The 19,554-nt window shown below is 45.5% G+C and overlaps 1 protein-coding gene across 3 annotated transcripts in view; it reads right to left on the minus strand.

Moving 5' to 3' along the window:
* MAP3K15 (mitogen-activated protein kinase kinase kinase 15) overlaps nucleotides 1-19,554 on the minus strand; it is a 201,748-nt gene that overhangs the window by 111,282 nt on the left and 70,912 nt on the right. For all 3 annotated transcript variants that reach the window (XM_075594301.1, XM_075594300.1, XM_075594302.1), the window contains exon 2: nucleotides 6,565-6,704. In XM_075594301.1, coding sequence (XP_075450416.1) covers nucleotides 6,565-6,704 — 140 coding nt within the window. The remainder of the gene's footprint in view (nucleotides 1-6,564; nucleotides 6,705-19,554) is intronic.

Consider the following 19,554-nt stretch of genomic DNA (forward strand, 5'->3'; position numbering starts at 1 on the left):
TGGCCCCCGTAACCAGGAGCTTTAAACCTACGGATCGGCTAACAGCACCCCTTACAGAGGTAAGTATCTAGGGAAGCAGGGGTACCTGGAACGGGTATTAACGCGAATCAGCTGCAGGACCCCATGATTCCCATCTATTTAAAAAAAAAAAAAACAGGTCCTGCTGCTTTAATGTTGTTATCATGCTCTCTGAAGTTTAGGGAGAATGTCTGAACTGCAATTTTAAAAAGTCCACCGCTGTAATTTTGTTTAACAAATGAATTTGAACTCTACGCTGATAACTTGAATTTTGGAATCATTGTTGCAGTGTACATGTCAATAACTAAATGGTAATTATGTGAGTATTATATATCCGGTCATACTTGTTGCTGTGCTTTTTTAGAATGGAGCTTTTAAGCACAAATTTTAAGTATCTTATCAATTTATGAAACAAATGTTACAATGGTACTGTACTGTAGGTCGTGGCTTGCTGAAAAACAGCTTCTTGGAGAGATGTTATAGTGATATTAACTTCATTTTTGTTTTGAATTGAGCATTAAAGATTGAACTATTAATGTTTATAATCTGCTCCGCAAGTCATTGTCTGAAGGACTTGATTACCATTACAACCCAGCCAGGAGTCCAGAGGTTTCTACTGGAAAATAAAATGTTTTAGGGAGAATGTGTAAAAAGTCCACCGCTGTAATTTTGTTTAAGAAATGAATTTGAACTCTATGCTGATAACTTGAATTTTGGAATCATTGTTGCATTGTACACGTCAATAACTAAATGGTAATTATGTGAGTATTATATATCCGGTCATACTTGTTGCTGTGCTTTTTTAGAATTGAGCTTTTAAGCACAAATTTGCAAATTAATTTAAAGTATCTAACCAAATTATGAAACAAATGTTACAATGGTATGAATTTTATGAATTCTTCCATAAAAAATGACTTCATTTCAACTATGGAACAAGGGAAGAAATGCACAACAAGCAAGTATTTCGAAAATGATCTCGGGTGCTACCGGCTGCGAATTTGTCTTCTCCACCAATAATGTGATAAATATGAAATACGCTAGGTAACTCCATGTTAAAATAATTCTTGAAATCTGTTTAACGTTTCGGTGCTAACGCACCTTTGTCAAGACACAGTATTGGAGGTAGAATACATTATATTGTATAGGTTGAAACCTATAATTATTCTTATATAGGTTCTGGTTCTAACATACTGTATGAGAAAAGTACCTCTGTACTCAGAGGACACTGTGGGTGTATATATATCTCTATCCAGCGGCGGATTTCCAAATCCGCCGCCCTTAGGCGCTTATCTGTGTCTGCCACCCTGCTTCCCCTTCAGAATCCAGCGTCAAATGACGTCGCACGGCATCTGTTTACCGTGGTAACGCGACGTCATGACGGTTATTTGACAGACGCCGTTTGTGCCGTCCGCGCCGTCAAGACGTTCAATTTTGAGGGAGAAACAGGGCGGCAGAATGGGGGCCGCCGGCACAGGTAAGCAAGTCTCTTCCCATTAGGTCCGATATGCCGAGAGCACAGCAAATGCAAATGGGGGTGGACATTTTTGCAGCCCCAATATTTTGCCGCCTTAGGCCCGGGCCTAACGGGAAATCCGACACGGTCTACATCTTATGTGCCTATATCATCATTATGAATAGGGTCTCCTTCAAAGACATAGGCTGTCTGCTCCATTGCATATGTATTATTTGAAATCTATATTGGTTATGGTTGTGTTCTAGCTTGAGCTGTGTTTGTTTGATCATGTTTTTGTGTGTGTGTGTGTGTGTGTGTGTGTTTGGATGGAATACAGTTTTATTAACCTGTATTTTATTATTTATTAATGCAGCTTATTCACCATTATACTCACTCTACACACCTCCTGTTGAGGATGCGTTTTTCACTTGGTTAATTATTGTATATATACACAATACATAAGTGACGAAACACGGAAAGTTACATGCATTGATGCCCTGAACTGGCTGATACACTGTGTGGTGGAAACCATTTGAATCTTCTGGAGGTTCTTTTCCCTCTGGAGAGACCTTGCTGGCTTGTTCTGTGTGTGGCCCGATACCTCTGTGGACACCATTTCACTGCTGGTGAGCAAAAAAGGACTGTTTGGGACTTGTCTCGCTGACCTCCATTGTACAGTATTCGTAAGTCCCGTCTTGTACAGTAGAGTTTTACAATCTCAAATACGATCATTACTGCTTCACTTGTGAGTGAAAGTTCGTGGGAATGTTTTATTTTGTATTAAAACTTTGATACAGAGTTACGCTATGGAGCTTGCACATTGTGTGTGTGTGTGTGTGTGTGTATATATATATATATATTTTTTTTTAATCATTATTTTATATATTTATTTTTTTAAATAATTATTTTATATATATATATATATATATATACACACATAGTCAGTATATATATATATATATATATATATATATATATATATATTAGTCAGTATATATATATATATATATTAGTCAATATATATATATATATATATATATATATATATATATATATATATATATATATATATATACTGACTATCTATATGCGTTAGTGCATTTTTATAGTTTAATTAGATTGCATATCTAATTCTATGCTATGCTTATACTAGTTAAATTGCTTTGACTTGTTCTTTGGGACGAGTATGTGATGTAATTCTTTGGCGCTTGTTCACGTGTGTTGGATTAACACTTTTTGTATAAATAGAGGTGTATAGACCTTCTTCATTTCAACTATGCACATCTAATCCATTCATTCCAATAAGTTAAAAATACATCACAGGTTCACAATAAAAAAACCTACATCATAAGCTAAAATATCTGGGACTGTTTAGAGATGATAAATTAACCAAAAAAATAAACAAACACAAAACCTAACTGAATAAGGCATGGATTCCACCTTCAATGGAAATTCTATGTCATTTGCTACTTTGTTGTTGAGATTTCTCATTATTGCAGTGTAAGCCATAAAGTAGAAATTACGTAAAAGTAGAAAATCAAAAAAGTTAACAATCCTCACCGAGAGGCAGTGCACTGTGGGAAATTCAAAAGACATAATATTAAATTGTATTTAAAATCATAACCCCCCCCCCCCCCCCATTCCCTACCTCTCATTTTAATTTTAACCTTCTCATGTAGTCTCTCCCCAGGGGACTCTCTCTCCTGCTCACTGCAATGGAAATACGTTTGACCTTGTTTTCTCCTGATTCTGCTCAGTCTCTAACTTTTCAAACTCTCATCACTCTCTGATCACCAGCTCCTAATCTTCAACCTCACTCTAACCTCTGCACCCACCACAGCTAACACAACATGCTCATACAGATACCTACATGTTTTTCACCAGTGATTCACAACAGGGGGTTCGGGACTCCCTAGGGGTCTACCCCACAAAAATATGTAATGATGGATCCCGGGCAATATAGTGGGTTCCTTGGCCCGTGTTGGGACTATGCACTATGTGAGGCCCCAAACTACTCCTTATATGTGGGTGGTATAACTGACTGTTACAGCAGTAGCTTCCAGAGTCACCCCCACAATGCTTTGGCAGTAATTGACAGCTACACCACTCATACGGTCTTCACACACGATGCAGCCTTATTCCCCCCACCATCTCAGGACACTATACTTCTTGGGATTGGTCAAACAGTTTTGTTAGCTATGCTCTGATGAGAAGGCAATAAGATTTATTAATTAGGGGATCGCAGAACAACATTTCTAGGAGGGGGTGCACAATGTAAAAAAAAGTTGGGAACCTCTGCTGTACACCCCCTTCAATTTTCCACATCATTAGAATCTCTCCTTTCTCCCATTTCCTGTCCTGGACTGGCAACTTCTCTATAAAACAGTACACTTTCATTAACCCCAGACAGGGCCGTCCCTGCCACATGCTGCCCTGAAAATTTAAGCCAAAAACATGGCACACTAACTCAACCAGCTAACTCCAAAAGTGCTCCTGCACTGCTAAATATCAGTTGGAGGAAATCATGTTCTAATGCAGATTGGCCTCCATGAGTCATGGAGGCCGGTGTCATGGACCATGACACTGCCCTCTCCTGGTTCATGGCATACATATATAACCGCTGCTTCAGTACTTCATTCCTCTGGCGTCTCCTTCCTCTTCACTCCCAGCTTCTGTTGGGGTCCAACAAGAATCTGCTTTTCTCACTCTATATATCTTCCCTTGGTGGCTTTCAGTATCATATGTATGCGTATGACATTTGCCCTTCTCTCTTATCTTGTCAAACTATTGCTCCACTATCTCTACTTGGATGTACCACCACTACCTAAAGCTTATTAATATGTCCAAAACAGAATATTTCCCCTTTCAACTATTACCCCTACATCCAAACTCTACCTTAATACTGTAACTTCACAAACCATGCCCGCTTTCTTGGAGTCATCTTTGACTCCGCTCTCTTCTTCATTCCTCACATTCAGTCCCTCCCAGGGTCCTGCCACCTCCACCTCGGAAATATTAAGATCCCCTAATTACTGCAACCTCCTGCTAGTAAGCATTCCCTTCATCTGACTATCACCACTGAAATCCATAGAAAATGCTGCTGTCAGACTCACCAACATTACTAACCGCTCTTCATCTGTTGCTCTACTAGGTAAATCCCTATACTGGCTTCCCATATACTCTAGAACAACATTTTACAAAGCCCTCAACGATGCTGCCCCCACCCCTTAAATCTCACCCCTCATCTCCAAATACTCCCCTAAATGACACCTTCATTCTGCCCATGACCTACACTTCCCTTCTTGTCATATAATCTCTTCGCACTAACACATAAAATACTTCTTCTGTGTTTTACTCCATCTCTAGGATTCTCTACCATGCACCAGGCTCTCCCCCAGCTTTCAGAATTTGAAAAGCTTCCTGAAAACTCAGCTCTTTAAGGAAGCCTATCTGGAAACCCCCACAATCCATCATGACGCACTGTCAGTCTCACCGTGAGCAGCAACCTGAACCTTTTGTTTCAATTGTGATCCTGATCCCCTCTAGAATAGATGGTACGCTCTGACAAGCAATACCCTCAGTACCTTTTGTACCCGTTTGTTCTTATTTTGTATTCCATTCCATTTATGTAACTACTGTTCCCCATCATATCTCGCTGCAGAATATGATGGGACTATATAAACGATACTAATAACAATTATATTATGTTGACGGATCAATCAATAAGTGAGACAATGTATTGGGAAAGCTTTAGAAGGTACAAATTAGGAAATTATGTTTAACTATGAGTGCTGCCCGATTAAACAGTAACTGGACCTAAAAGTCACACTTCATAATGTAACAGTTACGTCATAGCTGGGAGGACGTCTTAACCAGCATCTCACACAATACTGAAAAGGTTATAGAGGGGTACGTCCTTGTGAAACTGAAAGGGGGATCCGTCATTAGATGCCGGCTCAAGGAATCTCTCTGAAAGCCCAGAATTCTCTGGGGTGTATTTTTTGTAGCTTTTAACTCTTTATTTATGACAGCATCTGTGGGGTGGCACTAACTTTGGGGAAGTTTCTGAGGGCCTGGGTAGTTTGGAGAGCTATCCTCACCAAGTTGAAATAGGGAGCTCCCCTCTTTCAAATTTACGTGGGGCTTGCCCACACAAACTACCACAATGTGTCTGAGGTATAGTATTTACCCTCATGGACATTTAATATGGGGCCTATGAGAAGGGTGCTACAAAGTTTGGAACACCACTGAAATAAGAGCCTAGTATTTATCTAGATTTACTCACTGTATGCAGGAATAAATTATCTTTTTTTATAATTTTATTTTGCCATGGTAAATGCAGGAAGTCATATTTTTATTGTGTGTGATATGTTTGTCACCTTTGCCTGTGCTTCTTTACAGATCATATTCTTAGATGTTCTAGTAGCTTTAAAGCAGCAGTCTGATCACCATTAACTAAGGAGGTCTCTATCTTGGGAAGCAGGCAACCCCTCGGACCTGAAATTAATGGGGTTCAGCTCCAGAGACCCCCTGGTTCAATCCTATGTACAAAAATAATAATAATAATAAAAAACGCAAGAAGTGTGTGTTGAGTTCTCCAGCGGGAGCATGACCAGCACGCTGGCTTGCGGGTCGTGCTCCCGCTGGAGACCTCAACACCACAAGTGGATCGATTGGAAGCTTCCAACCTTACCCGCTAGAGACGATCGGAACCTGGCAACACGATACCTCTACACCACCTGTGGGGGCCAGATGGTGATGGTGTTGAGGTAACCCATGTCAATGTCACGTGATAAGCTTTAAAGAACTGCTATTCTATATGTGTGACACGCACCTTTACCACAATATACATCATCTTTTAACCTACTGCACTAAGAGAGTCGTGCGTTTGTCCTTTTTCTTGTTTGAATATATTAACTTGACTTTATATAATTTTGTAAAATGCGCACTACTTATGGAATCCTGCTTTGGCATACAATGATTTTTGAAGTAGACTTATTTTGGCTGAATTGATCTTAAAGATTTTTAAGATATACAATATATTGGGCTCTTACTAGGCATTACTTTAGAGTGCATACAGAAAAGTGTGTTACCTTAAGGGATAGAGCTGTATCAGGGTCCGTGTCATGGTAGAGAATAACATTATTTGCCATGTCAAAGCTTTCTCGGACCCCGAGGTGGTAGAAAAGGGAAGGCTGTCTTCCTACATCGCTCATGTCCACTACAGCAACATCTGCAAGAGAAACAAGAATGGGATCAAAACACAGGACTCCCCAATCCAACCTTTATCCACACCTGTTCTGTGGAGGCTTGGGCTCTGTACCTTCATACGACCCAACTAGAAAATAATAGGGATGCCGAACATTATTACAGCCACACGCTTGCAAACCCTGCTAAAGTGTAAACAAAGAGAAATAAGACCTTTTATAGGGTGTGTGATGGCAGGGGTAAATGTGACTGCTTTTAATAAAGGTCAGGCCCTTCATTACCCCTACCTGTCAGTAATACATTTGTATTGTGTTATATGTGTATATGTATTCTGTAGCCTGGTTCCAGCACTACAGGGACCAGGGGTTTATTTTGGTTTCAAATGGACTGTTGCAAAGTGGTCTGTGATCTTCCCAAGTAAGGCTCTGCATGTAACTGTGTTTGTGTTGCCCTGCCCCCACCAATCAGGGGCTGGGTGTGTTGCAAACACCTGGGGGAGGGGAGATTCCCGGTGAGATAAGAGCAGCTCTTTGTTAGCTGTGAGCAGAGAGCGTTTTACTTGTGAAGCAGATTTCATTTGGAGCAACAGCTGGGAAAAAGCTGGAAGAAGCTGCATGGACATTGCAGGAAGAACAGAGAAAATCTCTTTAGCAGGTCTCAGCATCTAAGACTATAGGGTACCCCAGTTACCCAGTTATAAGTGTGTGTATTGTTTTGCTGTAAATAGCTGTGGATAATTCTTATTCCAATAAATTAACTTTATAAACTCTATTTTTCTGTCTGGCTAATTGATCCCTGGTGTGTAAGTCTTGGTCTCCCGTGACAGGGAGCATAGAAAGACTTCCTTCCAATAGTCATGCTGTGCCCTTTCGTATTGATCCTGCGTTGCGAACCATTTTATATCGTCTAGTATGATACAGTATAAGACCGCGATTATAATGGCAGCGTGTGACGGAGCGTGTGATGTCACGTGCGCCTTCCCCTTGCGCGAAACATCCACCAGGCAAATGCGATGTCGCGCGCAGTGCGGAGGTTTGGCCGTGACATTACGTGAGCAGTTCACCCTCATTGGCTGAACCACGCACGTGACCCGGCCGTCACGCGGCAAAGTCAGAATTCTTTGTCTTGCCGAGTCACAATTCTTCAGTTGCGCGCTCTATGTGCGGCATCATGAGGGTACATCTATTTGTTCCGGAGGCGCACATACCAACACTACTTGTCTTCTTCTAGTTGTGAAAAGTCAAATAAGACATCTTTGGGTTCTTGGAACTTGACTCAACTAATAAAAGGGTTGTCAGTGTATGTATGTATGTATGTATGTATATCTTTATTTATATAGTACCATCCAGGTACATAACGCTTTACAATACATGTGACAGACTATTAAAACACAACGGGGAGAAGCGCTTCAGACATAAAACAATAGGAAAAGCCGTCGCTACCCCTTAGAGCTCCCAATCTAAGTGTAAGAGAAGATGGGGAAGGGTAATGATCAATCAGCCTTAAAAAGGCAATACTTTTTTTAAAACATTCAATGAATGTGTGGGACTAGCTAGAACATTTGGATTAGTGAACGTTGTGTAATGAATAGGTAACAGGCCTTTCCCAAAAAGCTATGAAAGTCATAATAAAAAATCATCTAAGAAACTAACCAGTTACCAAAGTGGTCAGATTTTTATTTGAAGTGAAACTTCTCTGATGGCACCTGCAGTGTTTTCCTTGCCATGATACGAAAACGCGCAACGCAAGTGACGTCACGGTACTAATGGGTGCGCGCCCATCGAACCTGCGCATCATGGGTCGCGGGCCTGTGCGCATCGCGGGCCTCTGCTCATGTGCATAACATAAGCCGGATCGAGGTGGAGAAGAGGAGCCAGGGAACACCGGGCATGGATAAAAAAAGGAGCAACAAGGCTGTGGTAGGAAGAAGGGAGAGACCGAGCCCCGGGGATGTGAGACAGCCGCGTCACCCGAGATCCCAGTGTTGAAACAGGCACACACACACACAGAGTGACATACACACACACACAGAGTGACACAGAGGGTGTCACACACACACACGGAATTCACAGTTAGTATAAATATAGAAGTGCAAATAGCTAAAACAGGGGTTGTACCGAGCATGCGCGTTCCAAGTCAAACGTGTTTTGTCACTGAAATTGTGTTTTGATTTTTAATTAAAAATATCACCATCACAAATACAAATTCCTGTGACAAAAGACAAAGCGTGTGCCCGGCACACACACCCTTTTTTTTTTTTTTAACATAAATAACAAGATTAAAACACTTTTCTTAAATGTAATAAGTAAAGAAATGAGAAAGGGTGATAAGAATTGAATAAACAAGCCGGAAGCAGTGGTGAGAATATGTGTAATTAATTATTTGCTGCATCATTTGCATCTATCCAAACATTTAAGTCATGGATCATAACTAAAGGGACTAGAATAATATAACTGCAGAAAGAATAGAAATGCAGGTTAAAGGCTCTGCCCTTTGCAAGGATCAAAGTGCACTAATTGCATTGGCGTGTTTCAAGGGTTAAATGTAGGTGATTTGACACTATTAAAATAAAAACATCTATATAAAATATTTCATGTCTCATAGCAACCAAATGCTTTGAAGTGCGTTTACAATTTTCACCTACTTATGATTATCTGGTTGACTAATGAAAGCATCATTACTGTACAAGGGTTATCGCCAAAATAGCACAAAGATTGTAAAAACACTAATAAAAAAAAACTATTGTTTACCACGGAAATGTTAAAAAGTTCATCAAAATATTTTAAAATGCAAGTCCATTTTATTAAAAAAAAAAAAAAAAATGTTTAATTGTTAATCAGCTACATTTGCCTACTAAACCCACCACTGTCCCACGCCGAGCTTCTGATGCTGGTGCGTGCCGGGCCTCTGTGACGTCGCCGCGCGCCGGAAGCAAGCTGGGCTCAGCTTCAGGCATGAGAGGGGCCCGGTGTGCGCCAGCATCGGAAGCTCGGAGTGGGACAGTGAGGGATTAGCCGGAGTCCAGCGTCAACGAGAGGACCGGCATCTGGGCCCGGCCTGAGACCATCCCCAAGGTACTGTAGGTAAGTTTGTATTTTATTTATTTATGTATTTGGGGGTGGTTTTTTAAAAAAAAAATGTATTTGGGGGGTGTTTTTTTTTTTTTTACAATCTCGCGCCCCCCTGTGGGGCACGCCCCCCAGTTTGCACACACCTTCTGTAGCTCGCCTGCTGGTTTAGGAGGTCTGACTGGCTCCGCAGTTGTAGTTTGGGAGCAGCAACAGGGAAGGCTTTCTCCATATCTTTACTGTGCAGCGCCTCCATCTCATGGGGATCCTGCTGGATGCAGGATGGTCCCCACAGGCAATACTCCTTTCCAATAATCACACACCATAGTGGTCCAACGGTAGTTTTATTGTACAACAGCAAAAAAGGGGGGAAGGACCCCCAAGCTGATGCTCTAATGTAGCAATGTCCACATATTAAATAAATGGGTGTGTAGTTATAAACACCGGTATGTATAAATGATAAGTGGATGGTCCGTGCGCTTCAGCCAAAGATGTGTGAGAAAATCTGGGTGCAACCACCACCTCACCTGGACTCTGCCGGGGTAGCCCTCAAGCCAGCTCGTTGGTTCTGACCCGCCAACTGCACGTAATCCAGATGGAGCTGCATCTCCTTCCTCTAACAGCGGGGATGGCACCCCGGGACGCGATGCCAGCTGATGATGGCAGAGACCTGTGTGGACAGAGCCTCCTACTCCTACACCGGGTGCCTGACGATTCCTCCCGCGTTGTGACTGTTGGGTACCGTGCAGGGGGTGGCGGCTGATGGGCGACTGGCAGGCGATCCACACCTCCGCGATGGTCGTCTCCGTCATGTGTCTTCCTCTCGCGGTGTCCACGTGCGTGAGTGGAGCCCCGTCCTCACACTGGCAACGCCGGAACCATTAAGCAGCTGTGGAGGACATCCTCACGATGGAACTGCTGCTGTGAGTATACTCGAACCGGATGAGCGTGCTTCAATACCGGTAAGGAGGTAAAGAGTAAAAGGAATGGAAGGTAGAGCACTGCAAAAAGCAAAGGGCTGGAGGCAAAACAAATAGAGTTTTTTAGTATGTGTGTTTGTTCATTTGGCTTATATGCCCAATAAATAGTTATTTTTTTGCCTCCAGCCCTTTGCTTTTTGCAGTGCTCTACCTTCCATTCCTTTTATTGTACACCAGCATGATCTTTCTCCAGCCCTGGAGCAGGCCCCAAGAGCCCCTCCTAATCTCCTTGACCCTCTGGTAGGGAAAAGGGTACCAAACTGTCCCATAATCAACCTCTCTCAATTTTGTGGATTGTCAGCTTTTATACCTGGGGGAGAGGGCTTGTAATCCAGCCATATAACAGGGCAGGTCTAGGTACTGACACCATACACATGTGACCCAGTCAGTAACCTCCCCAGGTATGACACTAACTGCTGGTTTAGGCCTGCTGCTGGATAAGTAACATAGTACCCATCCAGGCTGCAACTGCAGGCTAGGCCCTGCACAGGAGTTTAACCCCATCACGGCCTGTTCTTACCAGGACTTATAGTGTTGAGGCCAGTAGAAGGCTATAGTCAGGGGCACTTGGCTACATATGTATTTGGGGGGCGTTTTTTTTTTATATATATATGTATTTGGGTGGGGTGGGTTTTTTTTTTTTTATTTATTTGGGGGAGTGTATTTTTTTGTATGTACTTGGGGTGGTGTTTTTTTAATGTATTTGGGGGGCGAGGAGTTTGTATGTATATTTTGTATGTATTTGGGTAGTGGGGAGTTTTGTATGTATTTTGGGGGGAAATAGAAGGGGCTGGTGAGGTGTGAAATGGGGGGGCTCGCAAAGCCGCCGACATGGCGGTGGGGGGACGGGGGGGACGCCCGGTCGTAACTCTAGTCCTTGGCCCTGGGAAATCTGTGTGCGGCCCTGTGAAGGAGGGGGGGGGGGGGTAAAATTCCCATATATTTTTCACAATTTTTCCCACCCGAATTTATAAATATTCTCAAATTTTCTTTTTGGACTATTTAACCTCTAAGCAATATTTCTGGTGTGGTCTCCCAGGGGGTTTGCCTGACATTATTGTCACTTTATAGCTGGCTGCAAAGTTAGTAAAAGAAATGAGCCCTACTGCTGCGGCCAAGTTTATTCGAGCATTTGCCCGTTCTTGGCCGCAGCAGTAGCCTGGCGCGCGCCCGAGAGTGACGGGCGCGCGCCGAAGCAGCGGAAGAGCGCCCTCCGATCGGGGCGCTCTCCCTACCGCTGCCGGGTCCGCCGGGTCCCCCGGAACCCCCTGCCGCTGTCCCGCGATCGCGGGACACCAGGGCTCCCTCGGGGAGCCCCTGGACGCGCGTGCAGGGGGCGCACGCTCCCGAAGACGCGTGGCCGGGCGGCCACTAGCAAGCCGGGAAATCTCCCGGCTTGCGGATCTGGCCGCAGAGTAATAAAGCGTGTCGGTAGTGTAGATCCAGCAAATAAATAAATCGATCAGAAAAGCAGGCGGTGTATTTTGCATCAAAAGACATATCAACTCTCAGAGTTTGTGAGTTACAGATGTTGCCAGGGTTACTGCACCCGCTGATAACACAGAATATCCCACGCTAACACGACAGAGGTTAAAATAACTCCGGTTACATTTGTACCTGAATTTCTAGCTATTCTCTCCGCCTCGCTGAGATTAACTGCATTCTTCTACATCATCATTGAGGGTTGATCAGTCTCTGCTGCCACATGGTAACCTCTCAGTGCTGACAGACCCATTAGTTACAGTTGTGCCAGGAGGTCAATGGGAGCTGGCTGACTGCAAAGCAGCATGGGGCATGAAAGCATGCTGGGAAGCGCTGCGGGTGGTGCTGGTTACGGCAGTGACTGGCAGGCCAATCAGCGCTGCGCATAGCCCAAATTAACAGATTGGATTAACAGAACCAGAAATGAATACACAGAATAAAGTCAGCCGCACACACAAGAACAGAAGCCGAGGTCCGGCACCTGACGTAGGGATTCCCCCAGAAACGTTGGGCTTCACCTCTGCAATAAAATCATGCAAATTGTCTTCCTGATCTCAGCTTCTGTCCTTGTGTGGTGGCAGACTTTATTCTGTGTCTACACTTCCGGCTCCCACCTTGTCTGCAAGCACTAGACCAGGCCTGCACAACTCCAGTCCTCGAGGGCCGCAAACAGGCCAGGTTTTCAGGATATCCCTACTTCAGCACGGCTGCCTTAATTAGTGGCTCAGTATGACTGAGCCACTAATTGAGCCAGCTGTGCTGAAGTAGGGATATCCTGAAAACCTGGCCTGTTTGCGGCCCTCAAGGACTGGAGTTGTGCAGGCCTGCAGTAGACTATTAAAGAGATGAGTGCCCACCTCTGCCATCTTCTCTCCTGTTGCATACCTTTTCAGAACAATACTGATCGTAGGGTTGCCAGGTGTCTGGTTTTGAACCGGACAGCCTGGTATTTTGCCCCTGCGTCCAGTATAAAATGAAAGGTAATACCGGATATGTATGGGTCCGGTATTAGCTCTCTCCGAACGCAGGGTTGATGTGGGGGGCTGGTGGCCGGGCAGTGCAGTTGCCGCCATGTCCGGCTCTCCCCCGCTGCAGGCTTCTCTCTCCCAGTCTGTCCCATGCCGAGGTGTCTGATGCTGACGCGCGCCGGGTCCTCTGTCAGCTGCGCTCAGTTTCCGGTGAGTGCCGGCGTGAGAGGGAGGTCTGGCGCGAGTCAGCCTCAGGCACCTCGGCGTGGGACAGACAGGGAGAGAGAAGCCTGCAGCTAGGGGAGGACCGTGCATGGCGGCAACAGCTCTGAACGGCCGCCGGCCCCTCCGCATCCACTGCCCCCCTCCGCAGCCACCATTCCCCCCCCCTCCACGCAGCCACCACTCCCCCTCCGCATCCACTGCCCCCCTCCGCAGCCACCATTCCCCCCCCCTCCACGCAGCCACCACTCCCCCTCCGCATCCACTGCCCCCCTCCGCAGCCACCATTCCCCCCCCCTCCACGCAGCCACCACTCCCCCTCCGCATCCACTGCCCCCCTCCGCAGCCACCATTCCCCCCCCCCTCCACGCAGCCACCACTCCCCCTCCGCATCCACTGCCCCCCTCCGCAGCCACCATTCCCCCCCCCCTCCACGCAGCCACCACTCCCCCTCCGCAGCCACTGCCCCCCCCCACCGCAGCCACTGCCCCCCCCACAGCAGCCATTGCCCCCCCCCACCGCAGCCACTGCCCCCCCCCCCTCCGCAGCCAGTGCCTCCCCCTTCCGCAGCCACTGCCCTCCCCCCCCCCACAGCCACTGGCCGACCTGACACCATCCCCAAGGTAAGTCTGAATTTTATATGTATTGGGGAAGAGGGGGGTATTTTGTATATGTATTGGGGAAGAGGGGGGTATTTTGTATATGTATTGGGGAAGAGGGGGGTATTTTGTATATGTATTGGGGAAGAGGGGGGTATTTTGTATATGTATTGGGGAAGAGGGGGTATTTTGTATATGTATTGGGGAAGAGGGGGTATTTTGTATATGTATTGGGGAAGAGGGGGGTATTTTGTATATGTATTGGGGAAGAGGGGGGTATTTTGTATATGTATTGGGGAAGAGGGGGGTATTTTGTATATGTATTGGGGAAGAGGGGGGTATTTTGTATATGTATTGGGGAAGAGGGGGGTATTTTGTATATGTATTGGGGAAGAGGGGGGTATTTTGTATATGTATTGGGGAAGAGGGGGTATTTTGTATATGTATTGGGGAAGAGGGGGGTATTTTGTATATGTATTGGGGAAGAGGGGGGTATTTTGTATATGTATTGGGGAAGAGGGGGGTATTTTGTATATGTATTGGGGAAGAGGGGGGTATTTTGTATATGTATTGGGGAGGTGGGATATTTGTTATATGTATTCAGGGTTGGGGTCGCATCTATTACAATTGTGTCCAGTATTTTTGGACAAGCCACCTGGCAACCCTAAATACTGTAGAAGCACAATTTTGCAACTGGGAAATAACACCCGAAAAATACACAATGTATTTTTTATATTTTTTTAAATCAAGTATCATGGATTGCATATAGCTATTTCACCCCACATGTAATAAACTGCTAAGCGTTAGTGCAATTTATGGCCCATCCAACTTGAATAGGCCCTAGTCTTTTAAAATCAACCTCATCAATGCTGGAGGGAAATAAAATGCATCGCAAAGCCCCAGAGGCTCAGGAGAATAGTTGGAGGGCAGACAGACATGAGGCAGCTGTCTCTTAACTTGGGAGCCCAATGTAGTTTCTAAGCTTTCAGTATGTACTGTATACACTGAAAGACACGTGGAGCCTACTGAGAAAAAGCAAACAAATTCCCTGGGGCTGATCTAAAAATAGAGATCGCTTTAACATGCCTGTAATTCTGTTAAGTGAAACTACAATACAGCACGTCCATTCACAAATCCTTACGTATCAAATATTCCCAGCTGCAAAACCAAGGCAAAAAAGTAGGGCAAAAAATAACACCAGATTTATCGAAGCAATGGTTTTCTGTGATAAACGTGAATCTAATTTTCCACAGCCGCGAGACTTTATACATAATCCCCAATGTGTAAGTGTAATGTAGACCCGGTCCCCTTGGGCTCTCAGTGTCCCCTTACCTCCGAGGCGGTGTCCGGTGGGTGTCAGGATGTACGGGGGCGGCTGGTGAGGCAAGCCGGTCGCCGGGAGCTTGCGGCGCACCCGGCTAGTGGGGGCTGCCATCTTGAATTGCGCCCGCAGGCGCGAGAGTCGCGCATGCGCAGGAGGTGCACCGCAGCGGCCATTACAGTTGCGCATGCGCAGCAAGCTAAGCGCACGCGGCGCCAAAAGTAAGGAGGTTTCGCGGGGACTACAACACCAAGCAGCCACTGGGGCTTCTAACCAGGTGGCGCAGATGGCCAATAGGACTGCAGAGATCTCCTGCAGGATATAGATACATTTGGCGCACTTAGGAAGACAGTCAGTCGGTGCTGGGACAAAATAGGGGTAGGAGGTATGTGCAGGGGTCTGTGACTCCTGCACTAGGCCATAATCACCCCCGTAGGCCCCAGCTAGGCCCCGACTCCCCTCAGCTTGTGGTTGCTGCAGGGACCGGCCCATAGGATAGGGACACGGCCCTGTAGAACCAAGTACAGTGAGGGACACAGCCAGGACACGGCGACATCCTGGTTCTTGGAGGTCTGGGAACAGATCACCCCTGAAGGGACTGTCTCTGAGGTGGACACCTCATGTGGAGACCCTTCCCCGCAAAAACGGACGCACCGGAGCTGCCAAGCACAGTTGGGTCCGTGAACCCCATCGCAGGACACAGTGCGCCCGGGTGTGGACACACCCAGCAGGTACCTTCCTCAAAGTGCACCAACACACTCAGTACAGTGGCAGCGCTGACCACACAAAGGGTGGAAGCGTTATCCTTGTGGACACCAGGGTGGTTGAGTGCCCAAGGGCCTCTTAAGGTACTATGGGGATTGTGGACAAGAGTGTGGGACCTTGGTTGGTGGTTACGGCCATGTCGTGTCGGTAGCTGTAACCAGTAGCAAATTCATATATCTAGTAAACTGTTCTTTTATGTTATACCAAGTGTGGTTACTGTGTGGTCGTATATGTCTATATATGTATATAGGTCCTGTAACGGGTAAATCCACATAGTAGGATCCGTTACAGGTGGAGGCGCTGACGAAGATTGTTCCAGAATATACCACAGGCTCCCTGCAGCGGAGGCTCAGACCGCCTGTGAGCCACAGGTATTGCACCACACATACACTGTAGACACATATCTCACAGAGGGTGGGGATACATGTGCCACAGTAATATAATATGTAACCCATATTCCACCCCCCCCCCCCCGGACACAGATGCTATATCTAGGGTGTATGAGGGCTGGCTACACGTGTTTGAGTGGTGCGTACCTGCCGGTAACAGGAGGGCCTGAGCTTCCCGCGATGTTGTTGGGGACACAGGACCAGGCTTCTGGGCTAGTTGCCTCATTCTTGTAGTGGTGGTGCAGCGCCTCCATCCTCTATACCTTCCCAGGGATATGGGGTAGGACCCGTATAGAAGAATTAAACCTGGTCCCAGGGTGGATGCTCCAGAATCACACAACAGTCTTTAGTAAGATCAGCAATGTCTCTCTTTATTGTCTCTATCTCGCACACAGCAGCCTTGCAGCACGCAGCCGCAACAACAACAGCAATAGCACACACAGAAATCCCAAGGTGTACAGCCTTTCTCCTTTCCTCCAAGAGGTACTCCGACATGATGGTCTGTGAAGGGCCTCAATACCTTCCGTGCCCACCTCAGAGGATCCCCTCTGGGCGGGGGTAGATCCTCCCCATCACCCCCTCATCAGGGTGAGGGGCATTGGTCCACCGGAGCTCTGCTCGCTCGCCAAGTATCATAGGCCAAATTTCTCTTGCCCGCTATCCTGATCCCAGGACAGGGCTCGACCTAACTCCTTTTCTCCAACTCCCAGGACCAAACAGACAGTCACTCACAGGAACGGGCTGCTAAATAGTGTCAGCCCCACCCCTCATGATGTCAGCAGGACCTCCCCTCTGTCTCTTGCCGGCAGCAGAGTCAGGGGCCTGCATCTATCACTCAGGGCAGGGCGTGAAGGGGGGGAAAACCCATGATTACTACTGGCGCCTGCCCTTAACAGGACTTACCACAGTAGGAGAAAGATATGTATAGCCTGTGCTATTTACAGGGGGCTACAAATACATTGTCATCCCAACTTCACTGTCTCTATAAAAACATACAGCAATGTGTTCCTAGTTCAGTACTTCATAATCACCAACAGGCCATCTTTTCAGGAAAACACAAGACCAAGCATGTGCCTTAGTGATTTTATGTATTTATAAAAATGTTTTACCAGGAAGTAATACATTGAGAGTTGCCTCTCGTTTTCAAGTATGTCCTGGGCACAGAGTTCTAACAATACATGGTTACATTAAAAGGAACCAAGGTTATACAGTCAATTCACAGATATTTCATGGACAGATAGAGTTGGAAAATTGGTGCAGGGGATAAAGGCCTGGTGAGTTTCAGATTGAAATAGAGAAGCTTTAAAACATCAGCGTACGGCAGCAAATGGCTCACAGCCCTTGGCTGCGCCAAAGGCTGTCCCGCCTTTGAGGCGATACAGATGTACACTGAATGGGTTCAGATTGAATGCAGCTGCGAATACAAAGTTCTTTGTCCTCTTGGCTCATTAACATTCCAGTGGGTGGGGTTGACGTTCCAGAAAGTACAAGCAAATGTTAACCCTTAGCACACTGGTCCTGTGCAGAGGGGAGCAGCTCTTGGGAAGCCCCATCAGGCGTCCGCCTTAGTGAGATCATGAAACTGGAGAGATCATGAAAATCTGGCTCGTTGGTAGATCTAGAGGATCAGGCATTGGCCAACCTGACATACATGGAAGGTATTTAACAATTCAGTGCTAAGAAGTTTAATCATTGCAGTGCCAGGAGGTTACTGTAACGGCCTTTCTGGCAAATCAAGGACATGATCGGATTGTATATGGTTGTATAATAAATGGTCAACAAGATACAATTGGCACTAAAATGTGCGATTCTATATACCGTAGTTGCCATAAAATAATTTTTTAACCCAATTTCTTATTAGCACTTTGCATAAAGCAGCGAGTAGTATTTGCTGTCAAACTTAATCATTCACTTCACATAATGCAGCAATTTATGGAGATTTTTTTTTTATTTCATACCATTTAAATTCACAAAAATCGATTATAACCATTACAAAACAAGTTAAGGATTATTTTGCGACATCTTAGTCATGGCATTCGCAATATCGGATTTAAATTGGGCCTAAACTACAGTAACGCTTGATTTGTTCAATTACGTTTTTATTTTTGGTCCAAAACCGCAAAATATTCTTTGAGTCCATGACAGCAATCGAAAGGTCCAGCCTCAACTGATAATCGTATCTAAACTAACGGTGTTATATAAAGAAGAAGAAACAATTTTTACCTAAAATCATTAGTGGCACATGTTGAGATGTTCTTGTTAACATGTTTGACTTGAGAAAGGTCAAGATTGGGACTGAAACGTTAACCATTTTTAATAATAAATACACAAATAAGTGTACGTGAGTGCTCTCAACCTTCCTTCGTGATATGTCACATAGACTGCTTTACCTGTCAGGGCAGCCAACTCCAGACCTCACGCGCCATAAGTGCAGCAGACGGCGTGAGCGACCAATGGAGGCCAATGTGCATGTGCAAAGTGCGCGCATGTGCATAGTGCGCACACGTGCACGGCGAGGCGACCGATGCGTGGTGAGACAAAAAAAATAGTCTTTGCTGCGCGATGGACGCGTTACGTGACCAGCCCAGAGACGTCACGGCCGCGTCCCCTGACACGTCGCCTCTGCCAGCAGGACAGAAATCTCTCCTGCTGCAGGTGAGCGATGATGCCGCACGAACGATCGGGTGCACGCATACTCACTATGGACGAGGCCTTAGTGTTCCTTCCTTTTTATATCTTTTCACATTTGCACACGTTTTCTTACTCTTTGCGTCATGTTCACACATATGAATGCATTAAAGCAGCAGTCAAAGCTGTCATTTAAAAAAAATTATATATATATATATATATATAATTAATTTTTTTCCCCCCCTTTAATATGTGCATCAATACAATCCACACAATAATAAGTAATTAGCTAAATTGACGATCGATCGGCGAAGATTCGGCAAAGTTCTGTGGGGAAGATCAGGCAGTCACTAGATACAATTGGTGCACTGCTAGAGAGAGGGCAGGGCTCAAAAAGGTTGTGGCAGAGCCTGTTTCAGAAGAGGAAGGGGATGTGAATGGTTGCTATGGAAA

This window comes from Ascaphus truei, chromosome 3 (genome assembly GCF_040206685.1).
Source record: "Ascaphus truei isolate aAscTru1 chromosome 3, aAscTru1.hap1, whole genome shotgun sequence".
Lineage (NCBI taxonomy): Eukaryota > Metazoa > Chordata > Amphibia > Anura > Ascaphidae > Ascaphus > Ascaphus truei.